Source organism: Parasteatoda tepidariorum, chromosome 3 (assembly GCF_043381705.1).
Source record: "Parasteatoda tepidariorum isolate YZ-2023 chromosome 3, CAS_Ptep_4.0, whole genome shotgun sequence".
In the NCBI taxonomy this organism is placed as follows: Eukaryota; Metazoa; Arthropoda; class Arachnida; order Araneae; family Theridiidae; genus Parasteatoda; species Parasteatoda tepidariorum.
Window position 1 is genome coordinate 8,924,952 of NC_092206.1, and position 21,681 is coordinate 8,946,632.

Consider the following 21,681-nt stretch of genomic DNA (forward strand, 5'->3'; position numbering starts at 1 on the left):
TAATTAGTAAATCTAATTTGTTTCAATTAAAAAATGCGTTTTTCCAATTTAAAAAAATTCTAATTTTAAATTCGTCAGAGATTTCAGTTGGATTTTTTTAAGATGAATTTTCATTTTTCACATCCTTCCTGTTATCTTGGGCAACCAAAAAGATTTTGACGCTTTCAATACCACCTTCCTCAGTAGTGATTCGTTAAATTTGAGGTCGTTATGTTTATTCTTCATATACATATTATCTGCGTCCTCTAATGGAGACTTCATTTTTAATAAAAACTAAAATATGATAGACGGTGAATAAATAATTTTACTACAAATACAAATTTCTCCATTGCACGATATTTCTTTTATCCATTTTACCCCAGTGTGAGAGTGTGCCATCACTGAGCTCCGTGTAAGGTCCAGAGATCACGCGTCCCAATGTGAAACCTCGACCCAGAATTCCTCTGACCACAACGGAAACGACGAGGCTGGCGTCTAACATGAATTGTGGTGGGAGTACAAAAGAACTCTTGAAATTATAAAATGGATCTACTCCAAGCATTCCACGTGACGCATTCGATTTCACTTTCTGACCAGCACATTTCAGCGTCACTTTTGCAAATGTGTCCAGAGTATCTGAAAATAAATAAACAAATATGAACAACGCTGTCAATGCCAGGTAACTTCATGGTTGATTTGTTTTCGTGACTATTTAAAATAAATATTTACGCTTTCGTCTGCGCTCGTTAGCGCAGACGATATTTCGAATGCCTTAAATATACGAATTAATTTGCGCAGACGATATTATGAGTTATTAAATCAGACACAAAAACTTACCTTCTCTGAATAAACATACCTTAGTTTGCGCCGTATTCAGATTTCTGACCTCCAAAATATAAGAGGTAGCCGCAATCAGAGAAATATGGTCCGAACAGTTTGGTCAGGAAAGCATTCCAAAGTTTGGGCGTCTTAATGTTAATTTAACCTTTTGCATATTTCGCACTATCGTGAGAAATTTTTAAGCGAATTGGAAAAATTTTTGCATGTCGATTATTAATTTTTCAAAAATAATTTCATGCAAAAAAATAACTTTTAATAAATAATTAACATTTCTTATTATTTATATAATATTGCTAAAAAATTGAATTGCAAGGTATACAATTTTATCAATGTTGTAAAGCGGAGAGTCTGAAGACAGCAAGAACAATGTAAACTCCTTGCATGGTTTTTTATTCACATCGATTTGCTCTTTATCTCTCTATACAATTCTAAAACATAATGATTTAACACAGTTTTCCAATGTTGCCAGCGCATTTTTAATAGCCTGAAAAATTACATGGTAGGATCTAGTTTTCTAGTTTCATGTTGTTTTTATTGCCATCAGCATAAAACTATTAAAAATCATAAAGGTATTATTTAATTTCAAGATAAACCTGTACTGAAATTATAATATTTTTAATTTTGATTGTTTTCTAAATTAAGTATTTAAAACTAAGAGAATTGCCCTTTCTTATTATAATGTAATTTCAGTCTACATTTTAAGATAAGGTTATTTAAATCCAATCTTATGAGTCGTTTCACAATTATTATTGTTTATGCAAATGACATTAAAATACTATTATGAATTACGGTTAAAGAGGTTCGTTAAATGATTTAGAGCCAAACGATCAGCTTCACGCACTATGTGATTTAGACAAAAATTGTACTTAATATATCCGCCTGTATGGTAAGCGATAATATTAAATCATGATTGTAAACTCACCTCTGTGTCACTCTCATGTGAAGAGAAATGGGACTTCCCCGAAATATTGCCATAAAATTGGGAGAACAGTATTGTCCACATATATCTCAGAGTTCCAAGCACAGGAGTTAATGGACCTAGGCCAAACCACGACAAACACCCTTACCATAATAACCGGGTGTCCGAAAGTCAAAATTTTTTATGTTTTTTCGTTGAAGGACCAACATAATCCTAATGAGAACCATCAATAATTCCATCACGAAGCATTATATTTTTGATGGTAACCTACATAAATAACCATCACCCCAATGTAGGATTTCGGGCTTATTCTTGATGAGCCAACGCAAGAAAACAAAACAAATTGTTTTGATGTCTGCTGAACGAACAATGATTATTATTAAACCATCGTAGAAATGGACCATCACGAATTTGCATCATCGTATCTCAGAAATGAAATGTAGGAAGTATTATGAATAACCATCATCCCTATGTAGGAATTTGGACTGATTCATGATGGTCCAACTTAAAAAAAAAAAAAGATTGTCGGGCTACCAAAGCAGGGGAGCCATCCCGTCTGCAGAGGATCAAAATTGCGATGTCATGTCTTCGGATCATCCTCAGGGATATTTCCCTCATCGTCGCCAATAGCCCATTGTGCAGCTCTAGTGCGACGTAAAGTAACAACAACAACAATAACTTTAAAAAAAAACTAAATTGTTTTGATGGTATATTCCTGTGAACCAACAAGAATTCCTGTTAAACCATCATGGAAATGTATAGTTGGAACCATCACGCAGGGCTCGGAAAACCGCCCATCCTCGATGGTCAAAAATTCTCCGCGCGGACGGCCATTTTCCCCCCGTTAATGTTCGTGATATATTTTCAATTTTTGTTATATTACAAGAGTCTAGCGCCTCACTTCTAAAATGGCCCTCTAAATCTAGAAATCCCGTTAATTCCTTCGTCAGACCAAAGGGGCATGCTCACGTAGTCGGTAAACAAAAGAAAAGTTGCTTAAGGAGGACGGGTACATTGCGGGAGAAGCCATACTCGGGGACTGGTGAAGTTTCTGGGTTTTTTCGGCCTCGTGATGGCATCACGGATCATCATGCATTGCTGGTAAATGAGAATCAAACATCTCTTGATGGTTAACCATCATAGTATTAAAGCACCATTTTCCTTCATGGAATGATGGAAGTTTGTTGGCATATCAAACCCTGAACGCATAATGGAACATGTTGGACGATGGTGACCATCAAATGATGTTGGACCATCATGAATCGCACTGAAACCAACATAAACCATCAAAACTTGGGCCTTCATACTTTTGGCCGGATAGTGTATGTTATGTTTGGTTTCATGGAAGCGTGCAAGTACTTCCGATCCAAATAAGGAAAAAAAGTAACCTACCTTTGTTGTGTATTCTCTTATTGTGAATATCAGGATCGAGAGTTAGATGCCTCGCTTTTAACACTTGGACAGAGAGAAGACTCTGAGTGGGGACGTAAGAAAGACCCACCAGAATCTGACCGAGATTCTTTGTTGGCTGAAAAAAGAAAAACAATTAATTTATAAGGAGTATCTCTTCCTCTAAGTAAACATGATTAGAAATCTCAATCCTATCCGTCTGTCACAAGAACTACTCTGCACATTAAACTCGCCTACTAGCGGTTACCATGGCTACGAAAATAAAATCATTTCGAATTGGGGAATCTATTCCTAAAGGTTTAGGGGAGGGGAATCATGTGATTTCTTCCCTATTAGTATCTATCCATAGCAACATATTTCAGTCTCGATTCTCGTGACAGTACTTTATTTACAACGCTACTTTAAAAAACTATTTATTTACTTAATGCATAAAATAAATTATCATTTATAAGCCACATATAACACGAAACATATAATCCTCGTGGTACTAAAGTCAAACTTCTCAGCATTTATCTTACAATTTCAATTGTATATGCTTTCAATAATTAAATTTTCTGCTACCCCCTTTTCGATGAATTCGAACTAATACGAACGCATTAATTAAAGTATTAAAAATCAATTTGCTTTTGTGGTAAAATGATTGTAAGAGTTTTGGTACTACATCGTTTTTTTTTTTAATTTTGTTTTTTTATAACCGTCTTACGGCTACTAATGTTTTACTTCTGTAGCCTCGTAATTTTGAACCCAATCCAGAAGACAAGGTAACTCCTCTATCCCCTCAGCCATCACAGCCCGTTTTACATCGTTTTTATAACGGTTGTTGAACAGTCGATCCTTTTTACTGTTTACGATTACCAATGTTCAACTCGGTATCCTTGTGATTTTGAACCTAATCCCGAACACGAGGGAATTCCTGGATCAAGTATTGGGAGAAATTTGCCTTCGTGGAGGACTTCTTGATGGAACTAACCCGCATTTGTGTTACATAGTGAAGGAAACAGCACATTTCCTTACTGACGTACGAACCTACAGTCTCTTTTCTCTACAGAACTTGCTCATTTAAGTAAAATGAGGTCAGCAAAGTACGCCATGTATAAAAGGGATTTCAAAGACTATGCTAAAATTTTAATAATGAAAAAATTGCATAGCAATGCTAATAATGGAATGCTAACTTACAATGGACATGGGCGTGAGAGGCAGGACGTGTCTCTGTTTTTTACCGGATAGTTGTGACAGTGGCAAAAGGGCATGTCCCACGGCATCGTGCCTTCCCTGCCTCTCGCAGTCGAACACACTCAATCTCAAGCAGGTCTGGTTGGTAGATGTCCACTTTGACCTAAAATAATTAAAAAGAATTCATTAAAAAAGTTTAATAAAAAATAATTAATAAAAAATAATTATTAAAATAGTTATTTTAAAATAATTGACTAAATATTAAGAATATTTTAAATTTAAATAACCACGAAAAGATATATCTTCTTTTTCAACCTACTAAACTAAACTAAACTCAGTGGTGCAACAGCCCTTAGAGGGCTAAGACCTACTGTGCCCATCTCAGTTTTCTTGACCCTGGGCTCTGGGGTGCAGGAGCAGATGTCCCAGTTTGGTGGTCAGTCGAACGCGGAACCCTCAGTGTTTAGTTCCCAAGCATGCTTGGTACTCATTTATCGACCCACTGAAGGGATGAAAGACTGAGTCAACCTTGCCCGGACCGAGGATCAAACCCAGGGCTTGTGGCACGATAGCGCGAATCTCTACCACGCTGCCATCGGGCTTCCCTTTTCAACCAACCTTCACAACCATATTCGGATAAAAATGGTGCTTTCTGATATTATATTAATTTTGAATGTTTGGCCACCAGAAGTTAGCTTTGCGTTTGGCTTATTGTCAGCTGAACGTCTGTGTACTTAGAAAGATACTCCTCCATACATATAATTCCTTTATTCTCTATATTTTAGGTGTAAAAAAAAGAAGGATTGTACCTGTTTGTGTGAAAGATGTGATCCTCTTTGTAGATTGGGCTGAGGGTGTTTTTGACCGTTCTGGTCATCAGAGAGTTCTTGTTCGAAAAGATGATGCACATCTTAACAAAAGTGTTGTAGGCTTCCTGTGGACTACTCTTCTTTGGAAGACTGCTTGCTTTCTCCACAAACACGCGTAATCTGAAATTTTAATCCAGTATGTTTTATTCGTGGATTGTGCACACAACAGAAAATCACTGTCCTGCTGCGATTTTCTAATCCAGCGGACTTTAACGACCCTCTTTGGCATTAACTTAAATGAAAAAAAAATATTCTTACATTTGTTTAAATTTTGTAGTCAATTCCTACTGAGGTCTGCAAAGAAAACTTTTATTTTAGTTAATTTTTATTAAATAATTAAAAATTTTCTCCCATATGAAACTGAAATTAATTTTAAAGTCAATTAATTAAGTTTAATTAATTTAATTTATAATAATAAATTGATATTTGAAAGAACTGCATTAACATCAAGTGTAAGTAATTTCAAGTTTATACGTCTTATAGTTATAAACTTGGATTATAATTGTATTATAATAAATATTTTATTCCATCATAATTCCTGGGCATTTTTCTACACACCTTCAAGTTTATAATTCTCATAGTTTTTCAGGGTGTGTTGTCAGATTTTTCAACAAAAAATAAGCACCTTTTAAGTACTTTTTAAGCAGCCAAATTATATTTTTAATCACTTTCCAAAAAACAACCGAAATTAGGATCTGTGCAGTGATAAAAATTATTTTTTCTATCCTTTAAAGTTATTAATTTATGAACATTTTCACAAACTTCACATAATCGTGATAAAATAACTAGTTTTTGATAAATATTGCAGAGAAAATTGTGATAATCATGCATTTTTTGTAATTTAAAATGACAATCGACACGGCAAAGGAAAAAATCTAAAAACATAAAAAATTAAAGCACTTTTTACAATCCCCGAATTAAAAAAGCACCGTCAGGGTTTTAAAAAAATGCAAAACTAAAATAAGCACCTTTAAGCACTTTTCAAAAACGCTACGCACCCTGTTTTTAAGCAGCAGAGCAAAATGGAACATTAAGTTGAACACTCAAAATAGCGTCAGACCCCCTAAAGATTTTTTTACCACAGAGAGATAAAACTTGCGACGGTCCCTTTTCGTTTTCAATTTATTTTCATAAGTATGACCGACATCAAAATATCCGAATATATAATGAAATGACTGACCTGAGTTCCCGTTCATCGTATGCTGTAAAGAATGTCAAGTAGCCATAGACGTCATCACGTTTAGGTTCTCCCTCTTCTTCCTCGTCTGCTGTCTCACTTTCGGCTATCTCAGTCAGAACATGACGGTCAAATTGAGCACCCTTATTGTAACTGTAAAATCATTCCATACGTTATTCGATTCGAATAAAAAATATTGCTAAAGAAACACAAACTTGCTAGTAAAGCATTAACTTTCATGCTAAGGTGGAAAGAAGTATTTTTTATTCCCAACCTTCAGGAATAGTGGCACTAGAGAGATTTTGCATAGCATTTGCCCTATTATAGCTTCTACCTCTTCGCATAACTACGATTTGCAGAAAAATATTTTGCGCATGCACTTTGAAACTCAAATATAGCATTAGAATGCATAACAAAATCTCTCTACTGAGTTTAATCTTATCTGTAAACATTTTTTTTGTTGCATTAATTTTTGGTATACTCTAGATTCAAATATGAGACTTCTGTTATCTACTAACGCATCGTATGTTGTTAAGAATGTATTATATTTCCTTGTAACAACCAGTAACTTCCTGAGGAGGTAAATCTAATTATAGTTCGTTCACCAGGAGTTGGCACTTTGCTCCACATCCTCGGACGAAGAGTTCATTTCAGCGCGGGAGTAAGAGGAGAAACTTCTCCGCACTTGAAATTGAAACAACCCTAAAAGTGCACTAAACGCAAGCAGTGAATTTTTTTTCAATCACTTACTTCGCTAAAACTACGGAGCTAAATTTTTACGAACCATTTTTATTTGTGAACTTACCTTGAATTTTACTTCGAAATTCCTATTTGTTCGAAAGCTATTGCGATTTTTAAGGCTTTTTCGTGACTTTTTGTCCCGCAATGGACTGATCGTAAAGACACTGTTCCCAGTAGAACACCGAAGTCAAGCATCACTGGCTGTGGTCAGAAAGCGGGTGGGTGAACACTTTGATCAGCCTGTGTAGGGACCGAGGGTGTGCGATATCGATCTATTTAAACTGTTCTACCGTAAAGTGCTCGACTTCGCGAGCTCAGGTCGTTGGGCTACCAAAGCAGGGGAGCCAATCCCCTCGGCAGAGGATCAAAATTGAGATGTCATGTCTTCGGATCATCCTCAGGGATGTTTCCCTCACCGTCGCCAATAGCCCATTGTGCAACTCTAGTGCGACGTAAATAAAGTAACTATCTACCTACCTCGTGATTTAATGCAATGACTCACGCTTAAACCGTCAGAAAATTCCATTTCGTTTTTCGCTCATCCCTATTTACTTGTTGAATTAATATTTTTTTAAAAAACTGTATTAACATCCAGTGTCATCCACTACAAACATAAAAATTTGTGTTTGAGCTTCAGTGGATGAATAAAAAGTATTTTATTAACGAGATTTTGTTTTCGCGAGAGTTTATGTACGCGAGATTTTGACTTCGTGAGGTTTTGTCCGATGATATTTTGGCGATATTATGAGATTTACATATTATTCGACCATATTATGGAATTTTATACCCAAACCACTAATTATACGTTTGAGTTATCATTAACCATTTGGGAATTACTTAATTTACTAAAAGTCCCCACCACCTGCTCACACCGCTCACCAACCCCTTTATCTCTCATTCATTATCGTTTTGTTTTGTTTTTTGCACTCGGCAACATTTTTCACAATACACAATTATGAGCATTTTGTTAGATTTGTTGTTTGTTGTAGCTCATTGACGTCGCACTAGAGCTGCACAATAAGCTATTGGCGACGGTCTGGGAAACATCCCTGAGGATGATCCGAAGACATGCCATCGCAATTTTGATCCTCTGCAGAGGGGATGGCACCCCTGCTTCGGTAGCCCGACGATCTTCACGCGAAGTCGAGCACTTTACGGTAGAACAGTTTAACGAGGACCAATACCGCGCACCCTCGGTCCCTACGCAGACTGATCTAAGTGGGTCACCCACCCGCACACTGACCGCGGCCAGTGATGCTTGACTTCGGTGATCTGTTGGGAACCGTGTCTTAACGATCAGTCCACTGCGGGACGCATTTTGTTAGAAGTAACGAAATAGACGATTTCTTAGATTCGAAAAATAATCATCGATGCTTAAAAAAATTTACTTTATCGTTCTTTGTTACTTTGTCTTTTTTACTTTGTCTTTTAGTACTTAAAATTTAACTACTTACGTAAGTTGTATTACAGCGAACTCCAAATCGACTAAACGTGGTATTTTCTCCCCACAAGTTTAACGTTTGAAAATTCTCGAAATAATTATCCAGTATTAAATCTTTTTTATTTCGTCGTACCACATGTAATTTTTTTCTACATCCCTTCGTAATTTTAAATTTCCAAGATTTTAGATATCGGGCAGCAAAGCAAAATTTAACGTAAAGCAAAAAAAAAAAAAAAAAATCCCTAAAAATCACTTAAAACTGCTTTCGAACAAATTGAAAATTCGATAAAATAAAATGTTGGTTTAAGTTCATAAACAAATATGCCCCTTTTCAGCCTACTGAATTTCTACTCTGTAGAGGTATTCCTGCTGGCTGTAGAGCGGCCCGTGTAGTAATATTTCCTTCAAGTTTAAAAATTACTAATTCTCCTTTTTATTATCGAATGTTAAAATTTTTTTTACTCCATTGTTTTGCCTGTACATTTTTCCTACCCACCTTTGCCGATTCAAGTTTCTAAGTCTTGCAGTTTTTGCGCATCGAACCAAAATGTAACGCTAAGTTAAATACTCCAAACAGCTAGTTCGCCGGCTATTACGATTCTTCAATATAAAGAGATATTTCTGTTATTCTTAAAAGTTATTTTATGACACTATTATTCTTTCTCATTATTTGATATTTATATTGTTTTATATTTCTGTTATCTGGCTGGGTGGCGCAGTTGGTTTGTCGTCGGCCTTCTGAGCCCAAGTCTCCGGGTTCGATCCCCGGCCCAGACACCGGATTTTCGGGATGCAGAAAATCCTCAGCGGCCATGTCGTATGATTATGCGGCATGTAAAAGATCCCTGGAGTGCCTTATTNCTTACCTTGAATTTTACTTCGAAATTCCTATTTGTTCGAAAGCTATTGCGATTTTTAAGGCTTTTTCGTGACTTTTTGTCCCGCAATGGACTGATCGTAAAGACACTGTTCCCAGTAGAACACCGAAGTCAAGCATCACTGACTGCGGTCAGAAAGCGGGTGGGTGAACACTTTGATCAGCCTGTGTAGGGACCGAGGGTGTGCGATATCGATCTATTTAAACTGTTCTACCGTAAAGTGCTCGACTTCGCGCGCTCAGGTCGTTGGGCTACCAAAGCAGGGGAGCCAATCCCCTCTGCAGAGGATCAAAATTGAGATGTCATGTCTTCGGATCATCCTCAGGGATATTTCCCTCACCGTCGCCAATAGCGCATTGTGCAGCTCTAGTGCGACGTAAATAAAGTAACTATCTACCTACCTCGTGATTTTTTTCAGCTCTTTTGCTTTAAATAGTCATTATTTGCTATTGACTATTATTGACTATATATTACTAAATATTGACTATTTGCTTTTAATGCTTGTTTGTACAGTTTGGGAATAGAGCCATAAGTTAAAAATTATCAATTATGCTATTTTTAAAATATGTGGAAAACTGAATCGCTTTTAGCGAAATTTAAAACAATGACTAACGCTTAACCCATCAGAGAATTCCATTTCGTTTTTCGCTCATCCCTGTTTAATGAATGAATTAATATTTTTTAAAAAAAAACTGTATTAACATCAGGTGTCATCCACTACAAACTTAAAAAATTGTGTTTGAATTTCAGTGGATGAATAAAAAGTATTTTATTAACGAGATTTTGACTTCGTGAGATTTTGTCCGATGATATTTTGTCGATATTATGAGATTTATATATTATTCGACCATATTATGAAATTTTATACCCAAACCACTAATTATACGTTTGAGTTACCATTAACCATTCGGGAATTACTTAATTTACTTAAAGTTCCCACCTCCTGCTCATACCGCTGACCAACCTCTTTAATTGTTTCTCATTCATTATCGTTTTGTTTTGTTTTTTGTACTCGGCAGCATTTTTCACAATGCACAATTATGAGCATTTTGTTAGAAGTAACGAAATAGACGATTTCTTAGATTCGAAAAATAATCATCGATGCTTAAAAAAATTAACTTTATCGTTCTTTGTTACGATTTGTTGTTTTTAAAAATTTCACTAAAAAATAAAAAATAAATAATTCTGTTATTTTTTTCTGATTATTTTATTTTTTCGTTATTTTGAAATGATTTTGTATTTATTTAACTGAAAAGTTTTATAACATCAAAAGTTTTATAACATTCTCGGTAACATCTATACATCTACACATTGTGTATAGATGTTACCGAGAATGACCAAAATCGGGAGAATGTCGACTTTTACTGGTGAATGTCAACAATCACATAGTCGCTATGTTGAATATCCGTTAATTTGTTATATCCGATTTGATATTAATTTATTCGTTGATATTATTATATTTATTCGATATTTTAATATCTGCTGAAGATAGATTAGGAAAAACATCAGTGTTCTGAGTACCAGTTAAATCCATACTGGGCAGTGGCACCTGACCTTACAAAAACATTGATTTAGGGCAGACCGGGCAACTGAAACTTAAAAAACATCAATGTAGGATATACCGAGTAAATGTATACCGGGCAGTTGCACTTAACTAGATCTATATTTCGGACATTTACCAAAGCGACTATGTGAGTGTCCACATTCATCTGAGGAAGTCAACAACCACCCATTTCTGTCACTAACAGTAACATAGAATACTGACTGTGTTGACGACAATGAGCTGCTTCTTGATTTTTTCGCTGTTCGATCAGAAGAATCTGTGGATGGAATTGTGGACCAGCTTCTTCCTCTCTTATGTTCTTCCTCATCGTCAGAAGATGAAGAACTCCGTTCTGCTGCCTCTCTTTTCTCACCTACAATTTAAAAAAAACACTTAAAAAAACCTTTGCTTCAAATTACTCAAAAAAACAGCATGTATTTCAATAAGAAGACAAAAGAACTCCTGGATCACATATCGGAAGACATTTGTCTTCGTGGAGGATTTCCTGATGGAACTAACTCGCATTTGCATTACATGGAGAGGAAAACCGCTAAGACCTCTCACGGTTAGTCTGGCGGCAAGGGGGTCCTAACACATTATCCGTCTACCACTGGGGATATTTTAATCAGCACTGTGGTCGATAAGAGTCTGGTGCGGAATTCAAATAAGCAATCTTCGCCGGGATTCGAACCCGGTTCACCTCAATGGGAGGCAAGCACTCCATCCCCTGAGCCACCATGGCTGACCACAGTAGTGGTTGGGAGGAGAGGAGGGTGGAAACCCGTTTCAAGAACTTCTGCTGTATGCCCTTAAATATTCTTTTTTACACAGGGAGCGCACCAAACCTTGAGGGACTGGTTTGCATTACACCTAGGGAAGTTAGCCTTCTTCTCCTCTGTATACTTTGCCAAAAGTAAGAGCTTCCATAGCCATTCGTCTGGACCCGCGGCGGTGACTATGGTAACGAGGTATAGTTTTTAAATTATGAATGCATTTTATGCATCAGGGTGCGCAGCCAAATTTTTCAACAAAAATTAGCACCTTTTAAGCACTTTTCAAGCACTCAAAAAATATTTTCAAGCACTTTGAAAAAAATATCATAATTAGACAGGATTGGCAAGTTTTTGGCAATTGATGGTTTTGTTTGCTTGGCAATGACGAAGACGATGTTACGTCACCAACGATGGAATTTAGAGGAATGGAATTTTATATCGCTATCAGAGAAAAACATTTGACAATGAAAATTTGATCTTGGTCCCCCTAATCAGCAAAAATTAGAGAGATTTTTCGGTTCTATTCCAGAGGGAGGAAAATGAAATCTGAAATTGAGAATCTCTTGCAAAATGCAGCACATGAGAGACAAAAATCCCTCCCACTGAATCCAGCTCAGCATACGCAAATGCGGACCCGCAAGTATTTCATCAAACATGCAAAACGAATGGTGTTTTCATACACTACGGACCGACGTTTCGCCGAAATAGATTGGGGTTGAATTAATTGTGAAAAACGTTGAATAGGACAATTCCTTTTTGCATAATTCGTGGAGAAAATCAACATGGTAAAGAAAAAAATATTTCATTTTGAAAAATGGAAAACTTAGCCCATTTTAAAAGCACCCATTGAAAAAAGCACATTTAAGGGTCTTTAATAAACGAAAATCGAAAATAAGTACTTTCAAGCACTTTTTAAAAACCCTACGCACCCTGTGCATAAAAGTCTCATAAAACTTCAAAATTGTTGGTTGTATTAAATTTGATTTTATTGACGTAGAAAAAAATAGCTCACTTGTCCAGATCAGAGGTTTCCAACTTACGTGAGGCCGGGGGCCGCAATTAAGAACACCAGTGTAATGGCGGGCAGTAACTTTATAAAAATTTTGTATAGGACTCTTTTATGTTTGAAGGAACATTCAACATTACTGTCAGATTTTTAATCAAGTTGTACGAGACAAAAGTATTGAATTACAAATTAAAATAAGAAGTAGACTTTTACCTGAGAAACAAATTTTTTGCACCGTTGCACAGTGGGCCAGAAGACCATGATCTTTGGCCAAAAGTCAAAATTAAATTTTCAACTAAAATATGTCGAGGCAGTTTTAATATCACCCAAATTAGGTATTCATAATCATTCCAAACATTATAATTTACTTTTTGGACCAACAAGAGTACAATGTAGTGAAAAATATTTTTTAAAATTTTTTTTTAATGTAACTTTTAAATTTATATTTCCGAAATATATATAGGAATTTCACCTTACTGTTGCATTTTCATCAGAGTATTTAGTCTGAAATTATAGTACAATTATTCAATTTGTTGGATTAGTTAATACTCTTGACAAACTTATAGTTTATATCTTATCATTTGACATTTTATAATGTTTGAATCACTTTCGAAACTTATCTCCAAAAGTTCCACGAGGTAATGCTAAACTTTTTTTTGTTGTCTTCCTTGATGTTTCCTTGACTAAATATACCGAAAAACAAAAATTATGTTTTTTTTCATGTTTTCGCGTTATTTTGTAGTTAATTCGGATTATTTTGTAATATTACTTCGGAAATATAATTTGCTTTTAATTTTTATATAAAATGACGAAATTTATTATATTTTCATTGCCATATTTAATTATTTAAACGTACTATATATACATTTATTATTTTTTTTTTGCTCGCCGGATTTCAGCCGCCATTTTTTAATTATTTTTTATTTCTTGGAATTTTAAGTGTATTTTAAAATTTCAACTACGAATTCAATTTACCTGCACATAAAACCCCCCAAATTTTGAAACAAATTTTATCGAAATACTAATTTTGGCCACGAAACCTTGGATGCTGGCACACTGTGCGTTGGTATGTTAAATTTTACAGAAACGAAGAAATTAGGGTTTTTTTAACGAAAGACAAGTATTTTAAATCCATATACATTTTTTACGAAAATTGTCAGCAAAAAAATTACAACTAGTACATTTTAGTTCACGGGCCACAAAGAAAGTCTTCGCGGGCCGCCAATCACTGGTCCAGGTAGAAAAGAATGGTGAATGCAATTTAAAAATGAAAACAAAACAACGTACTGTGGTGATAGGAAGAGTGTCTCCTCGGAATGCAGAACTTGTTGTTAGCACCCGACTGTTGCACCAGCGAAGAATTACTGTCACTTAGTCGTTCATCAGCACAACAGCAACAGCATTGCTTCAACCATCTCATGACCTTCTGATGACCCAAAATACATTTCCTACTTTAGAAATAATTAAGAAAGCAATGGCTACGCTTTTAGCTTACAAGTATAATAATGACCTCTTAATAATTTAAAGTTCAGATTAAAATGCTGAAAAGATAATGCAAACAAATTATTGAAGGATAACTCCTCAGTCTTCCTCGTGTATAGTTCGTTCACCAGAGTTGGCACTTGGTTCCACCTCCTCGCACGAAGAGTTCATTTCAGTGCGGGAGTAAGAAGAGAAACATCTCCGCTCTTGAAATCGAGACAACCCTTAATGCGCTCCAAAAGCAAACAGTGAATACTTTTTCAGTCACTTCCTTATCTTCTGCCATTACACCTTTCGTTACTCTAGCTAATTAAATATATTTTAAATTTAAGAATTGCATTTTTACCTGCAAAATGTCTCAAAGAGGACAAACTATTCACCCACAAGAGAGCAATATCATCAAATTTATGAAATATTTATTGTTAAAAAAATTCCCATAAAGATTGCGAAATAAATATTTTTGTCATACGATCCCCAAATAGCAACTTTGCTCAGGATTGTTCACATTCCTTTCCCAAAAATAGCGAAATAGTATCGTCGCATACCACGTGATGAAGGCTGTGGCAAGTGCCAACTCCTGGTGAACGAACTATAAAATGTTTGCATTTGAAAGTATTTCTTTAGCATTTGAAGCTTCGTAGATTACTCTAGTTATAACTGAACTCTACACTTTAAATTATTGGTGTACATAAAAGAGAATTTTGCAGCGAGGAATTTATCCATCACCTTCTACATCAGAGAGCCTCCACTTTCTTATAAGTAGTTCGCGCAGCCTATTTAAAAAGTGTTCCATTTGGGGGCATGAACCCAAATTCTTTTCTAAAAGCAATTGGGAGAAATTTATCATATATATATTTGAGAATTAAATTTGTAGTGGTTGACAAGTAAATAAGACAAACCAATCATATTTATAAATGAAACAAATTCGTAGAGATATATTTGTTACCACTTTCTTAATTTTACTAGATTTTCTATTAAATGGCTCTTTCGTAAACTGGCTTACCTTCATAGTGGTCTGATCGGACTACCAATAAGAAACCGTTGTTAAAGGAGGCGTTGGTTTAAACCACGGCATGGAGTCCTCTAAAATAAATCACTCACTTACACCTGTCAAACTTTCTATGAATCAGATTTACAATGTTCATCCGAACTGGCTCACCGACAATAATTGCATTATTGTCTGTGAGCATTACACGGTTGCTTTACACGGCAACCATTACATATCCTGCTTAGGTAGTCCCATTCCAGTTTGCGGATATTTTTATTTTATCTTGTAACAGTCGTCGAACAGCCAATCCGATTTGGACTTACGACTACTAATGTTAAATTCTGTAGCCTTGTAATTTTGAACCCATTCTAAAAGACAAGGGAAATTCCTGGATCAAGTGTTGGAAGAAATTTGCTTTCGTGGAGAACTTTTTGATTGAATTAACCCGTCTTTGAGTTACATGAAGAGGAAAACAATAAAGACCTCTCATGGTTAGCCTGACGGCAGGGTGACTCTAACCCACGATCCAATTACCACTGAGGATATTGTGATAATGTTAATTATCACAAGTTTATTTTCTCTTTAATTTATTTTGTTTTTTTTTAATTTGCTCTACTTTTATCATCTTAACTTTTAATTTCTTGTTTACGGATCCCTGCTCTTAACTTCATTTAATGTTCAGTTTACATTTAATTCATTTCATCAATTTACATTGTACATGTTTATTACTGCATATTTTTTTTAATTATTAACTTTTATAGATTATTATTATGCTTTATATTTTAATTATGCAATATTAATTTATTTATAATTGTCTATTACTGTTTTTTTTTACTTTCTTCAGTCATGCACTGCCTTAAGACTTTTCCCCAGTCTTTTTCTTTACCAAGGGTAATTTGATACAATCTCCGCACCCATCATTTTCCCTCGTCGGTTTTTCAAGGGTGACCCCCGAGCTTTCATAAGGCGATGCATGACGGGGAAAAAAGAGAGAATTCTCGCTCTTATCTCAATATGTGATTGAATTTTTTTAATGACAAGATTTTGATCTGGTGATGTAAAATGTTGGAAATACTTTGCGGAAAATGTGTTTTTTTATTATTGTGAGTTTACGAAGGCTATTTTGTAGTGTTTTGTCGATGTATAACAACGATTCAACAAAAATAAACAGATTTATTTTTACAAGTGACCAGTGTCATATATCTTCGTATTATCACCTTACAATTTAGTTGTCTCAACGCCATGTTGGGGTGAGTAGTCATTGTTTTTTTTAGTTAGCTCAGATGATTATCAATCTCACAAGAATGTGTTTTTTTTTAAAAAATATTTCTATATGCAATTCTCCTTATCTTTTATATTAATGGTTTTTGTTTATCTACTTATTTTTCTAAATTTTTGACCCAATGGACCTATTGGGTTATTCGGAGTTCAACAATGCTGGACCACCACTATTCGGCCTTTTATTTAACGCAATTTAATGTATAATTTTTTAACCTTACCATATTCACTTAAGTATTATTTTATTTTAATTTGTTATGCATTCTTGTGGGTTTGCCTTGCCACATACGCAATTTTTATTGTATTTATTAGATCATGTACTTAAGTTGTGAATGAATTGTCTCTAGTTAGTGCTTTAGGCATTATTCTTTCATTAAGTCATTTAAGATTAATCTTGTTTTTTTAATCTTAACTTTGATTAATTGTTTTAATTTCATTACTTGATTATTTTCAATTTTTAATTTCTTTAAACTTTAACAAACTTCCTTTAATTAAACTCTTACAGATATTTTAAGACAGCACTTTAGTCGGTGCAAGCCGGGTGAGGAATTCAGCCATCAGACTGGGAATCGAACCCGATCCACCTCATAGGAAGATGAACGCTCTATCCCCTGAACCATCACGGCTCAAGAAAAAAAAAGATAATGGATGTTGAGGAGGAAGGGACCATTCCGTAAATTCAGTTTTGCAAAGTTGATGCGATATCCTGTATTGTTTTTTGTAATTATTTGCCTACAGAATGTACAACTCATACTATTGTAGTTGTGCATCCATTGTTATTCACTGCTATAGTTGATTAAAATGTAAATGCAAATTTTTATTGTAACCACTGCTATACAAAGCAAAATTTATAACCTATACAATATATATATATATATATATAACGTCGTTGCCGAGTGGAAGGATTAAAACAGGTCATAGGTCGGGAAGGANATATATATTATATGCATCATATACAATATTTTTGATTTAATCATACCAGCAAAGTTTCCTACATTTTCTAGTGTTTGATCCATATTCAGGAAGTTTAATTCATGGTCACTATATTTCCACAGCTTCGTTCCTATTTGAAGGTCGCGGCAGATGAATTAACATTTAACCAAGAATATTTGAGGTTGATCACTGGTAAAAAGATTCTACAACCAGATTGTTTTGACTTTTAATATTATTGAAATTTATTTTTGTACAGATAGACTTGAAAGCGTGAAATTTAGCAATAATTTGCTTCCACTTAAAATAATGAGGTTCTTCTGATTTACTGAATTGACACTAAATACACAATTTGGAAAAAAATTTGCGTGTTGGCTTTAAGGCGGGGGATTCTCCCAAAGTCCTTGTCAAAATTATTATTAGACGCACTATAAGATTCTAAGTAAAATCTTAATTATCAAGATATAATATAACAGATTTATTATTTTGTTTATTGTTTTGTTTTGTTTGGTTTATATGTTTTTTTCTTTAATTTAAACTTCACTCGTAATAAAAAAAAACATTATAATCTTTATTGTATCATTTCTAATATTTAGCGGCACATTTTAAGAATTTGGCGGCACACAAAAGTGCCGCGGCACAGTGGTTGAGAATCACTGCCTTATACTATGAATAAACATTTATTTATTTCGTCGGATTCCCGATCCTCAAGATATTGAGGGTAGTCACAATCTGGGGAATGTGGTTCCAATAGTTTGATCAGGAGAGCGAGCAAAGTTTTAATCCCGAATCAAAAAATTTTTGCACACCATTTGAAAATTTGTTTATCCAAAGATAATTGCACGCTAAAGCTGTTTTTTTTTAAATAATTGTTTATTATTTTACTTAGTCGAAAAAATTTAAATTGTAAGTCATACAAATTTTTACATCATTTTAAAAAATGTGCTTCTATATGGCAAAATACAAAATTTGAACCAAATCGATTGAATAGTTTCTGAGAAAGCGAATTTTAAATATACGATCGTTTTAAAGACTACGCACATAACAATCTGATCATTAAATCAAAAGCTATTCATGATGTTCCTTTTTTTATTTATTTATTTATTTTTTCGCTTTGTGCACCCTTATTATGAACTTTCATGTTTGAAAAGAAACGGAAACTGGTGAATGAATATATTCGCAAAATCGACACGCAACAAATTTTTTGATTTTTCCTCCCACTCTTAGCTGCTGATTGGTGGCATATATATATATTTTTTTTAAAGAAAAAGAAGAAAGGTCTTTAAAGGATTTTAGTACTATTACTTATTTATAATTATGATATTTTTTGCCTAACTTTCACGCTGCACACATACACCGCGTTCTAGCTCTCGGTTTGACTTCTGAATAAACAAAATGTCTTTTAAATTCAACTTCGATCTTTCGTTTACTTTTTTTTTCTTTCGTCTTGGGTGTTATCAGAAATTTTTGTTATCGTGTATTTATAAATATTATTACTTACAAGGACATAAGAAAAATGAAAGACACTTAAGATTACTACAATTCTCTAGCAATAAGTATCATGTAAAATGTTAAGTTTTTCAGATCAACTATTTAAAAAAAAAACTATTTGTCCGTTACTTATTTTAGAACAGAGTTTTTTTGCAGAATTTTAAAATCTATAAACCATATATTATGTAAGAGTCGGTTTGAGTATTACGGTATTATATAACAGTATTTGAATATAAAAATTAATATCCCATTTTTGAATTCAAATACATATGGTTTGTATTGTAGAAATGTATGCGTTTAATATGCGATTTGCAAAATTTAGTAGCATTAATAAAATTTGATCAAAACGTTTTAACAGATCTTATGATAACTATGAAATAAGGTTTATGCGAAATATTGAATGGCTATAATTATTTAAAATTCTTAAATTTCCTTTTTTTTTCAATTGTTACTTTTTAGTTTTCATTTATTTAGAAAAGCTATATTAAGATATATAATTAATACTATTATTTAAACTAGATCGCAAATTTTATTTTTCTAAAAAAATATTTTAATACTTGATATTTTTTTTTTTTTTTTTTTTTTTTTTTTTTTTTTTTTTTTTTTTTTTTTTNTTTTTTTTGAAAAAGGGTTTTGTTTTTTTTTTATTTGTTGTGCACTTAGGTTGGGAAAAACATATTTTTGGGGCTGATACAGCCGGTTGGTTGGGTCCATAAATATTTGAACGGCAATTCTGTTAGGCTAAAGAAAAGTTATTAATGTGAATTTAAATGAAAAAAAAATTCTGAGTGGTGTAAATAACACCCCCGCAAACCCCACATTGCAAGGGAGCGCCCGCAGTTTGAGAGCGCATGCTCCAGGAAAAATAACACCATATGAATTATAATAAAAATATTTTTTTACAAGGTGTTTTTTAGTTTTATTTGCAAATAATAATACGACTTAACTAAACTTCAAATATAATTATTGTAAGATAGTGAGTTATTTTCTTGTATTATTAAGATAAATTTCATTTCAATGTGTTAAGTCGATAAATGTATACAATGATTCAATTTACTTCATTTTCTAAATTCCGCCTTTCCATTACAATTAATGATTAAAATAATTGTAATTCGTGTAAGGTCATAAAGAGATTATATATTTTATTTTCCGAATTTTTATAAATTTTTCCCCCTTTTTTCGAATTTTTTTTCTTCCAGCTTCATATTATTTTTATTTCTACTATTATTATTCTTTTCTCCCTTTTCTTCATTGTTCTGTAATTTTTTTCCATGTTTTCTCGAAATTTTGAACATATATACACATTAACCGGTTTCGAATTATCTGTACCCTCACAAAAATGGAATTTGCAATCTTAACTTCACGATTCGAACTGTTTTAAAATTAAAATTAAATTAATAAAATAAATTTTTTACCCGTAAATTATTCATTTCTCTTTTAAGGGCATTTTTTTTAAAATTCTGTTTCTTTATTTTTTTGATCTGTCCACTGTGACATTTTAAACCGAGAGCTTTTTCCATCGGTCAATAATGGGACCGAATATATCGTCCGCGAGGGATGAGTAAAGGATGATTTTGGTAGTAGTTTTCACCAAGGAAATACCGAAACTCGTTTGAAATAGAGAAAAAAAAATTTGAAAATTCGGATACAAAAGATTATCTATTTTTTATAATTGAAAATTTAATTACACAAATATAGAGGAAAAAAACTGTAATCATACAAGAAACTGTGTCTCATCATTTATAGAAGTTGAGGGGGCGAGAGTGCCCACAGCCCCCCCCCCGTCCCCGGACCACAGTTAATTCCGAGGCCTGATTATTATAGCATAGTTATATTATTCTTAAGTTATATTCGTTAGTAATATTCTTTTGTTGTTGTGATTCGTTATTATTTTTTCTTAAAACATTAAAAAAACATTGACATAACATAAAAAATCACGCATCTACGAGCTCTAAGTTTTCAGTGAAAAAATTTTTAAAAAACAGTTTTATCGATTTCATTATTCTTTTCCTTTTATTTTCTTGAAAATATATTTATTTATTTATTTAAAAGGTAAGATAATTCGTCTCTCCAAAAAGCTTATTCCCGTCTCCGGAACTGCTTCAGTAAATGGTTTTTAATTTATTCCTTTAAAAAAAAAAAAAATTATCATTTAAAGAAAGTAAGAGAAAACAGCAATTTAAAGTTTTTCATTGGTTGGTTTTAAACGAACGAGAAAATGATTGGAGAATACATTCAATGAATTTGAGAGTTAAACAGCTGTTAGCTTTGAGAAAAAACAACAGCATATGTTTCTGTAGAAGACACAGAGAAATAAAACTTACTTTTCTTCTTATAAAAAAAGTTAATTAATCCTTCTAAATGTAAATGTTCCAAAGAAGATTCTACATTCTGTTCTTTTTTAAATTATCATTCGAAGAGGGGGGAGGGATGATTTTGAAGAGTGCTCTTCTGCCGCTCTGTCACCGAATGTTTATTGTTGTTGGCCAGCTGAGAAAAATGAACGTGCGCGCGCATCTCCTCCTTCTGACGGCGAGAAACACCTGCTGGCGGAATCAAAATCATCACCTCTTTTTTTCTTCTCTTTAACATTAAAGTGTGAATGACGAGGTTAAAAATCAAAATAATAATATATATTTTAAAGCTGATTCCAGATATATATGTGCCTGTTAAAATTACAACAAGCAGATTTAAGATTGTTGCCAAAAAGTTAGACTATGAAATTTTATGAAAGACTGCTACTTATCAAATGCTGTTTTTTTT

General features: G+C 33.7%; 1 protein-coding gene across 3 annotated transcripts; it reads right to left on the reverse strand.

Moving 5' to 3' along the window:
• Positions 1–286: 286 nt before the first annotated feature.
• Positions 287–21,433, reverse strand: LOC107448515 (synaptotagmin-17-like). 3 transcript variants are annotated; one of them, XM_016063753.3, is made up of 8 exons: positions 21,243–21,433; positions 14,037–14,175; positions 11,193–11,343; positions 6,371–6,520; positions 5,131–5,310; positions 4,325–4,484; positions 3,131–3,266; positions 287–615 (listed from the first exon to the last, which is right to left on the reverse strand). In XM_016063753.3, exons 2-8 carry the CDS (start codon positions 14,167–14,169, stop codon positions 308–310), a joined length of 1,218 nt encoding a protein of 405 aa, XP_015919239.1. In that variant the 5' UTR covers positions 14,170–14,175; positions 21,243–21,433; the 3' UTR covers positions 287–307. The 3 variants fall into 3 exon arrangements, with proteins under 3 accessions (XP_015919239.1, XP_015919240.1, XP_015919241.1); XM_016063754.3 differs by having other exon boundaries at positions 14,037–14,200; positions 21,243–21,425; XM_016063755.3 differs by having other exon boundaries at positions 14,037–14,197; positions 21,243–21,410.
• Positions 21,434–21,681: the final 248 nt, after the last annotated feature.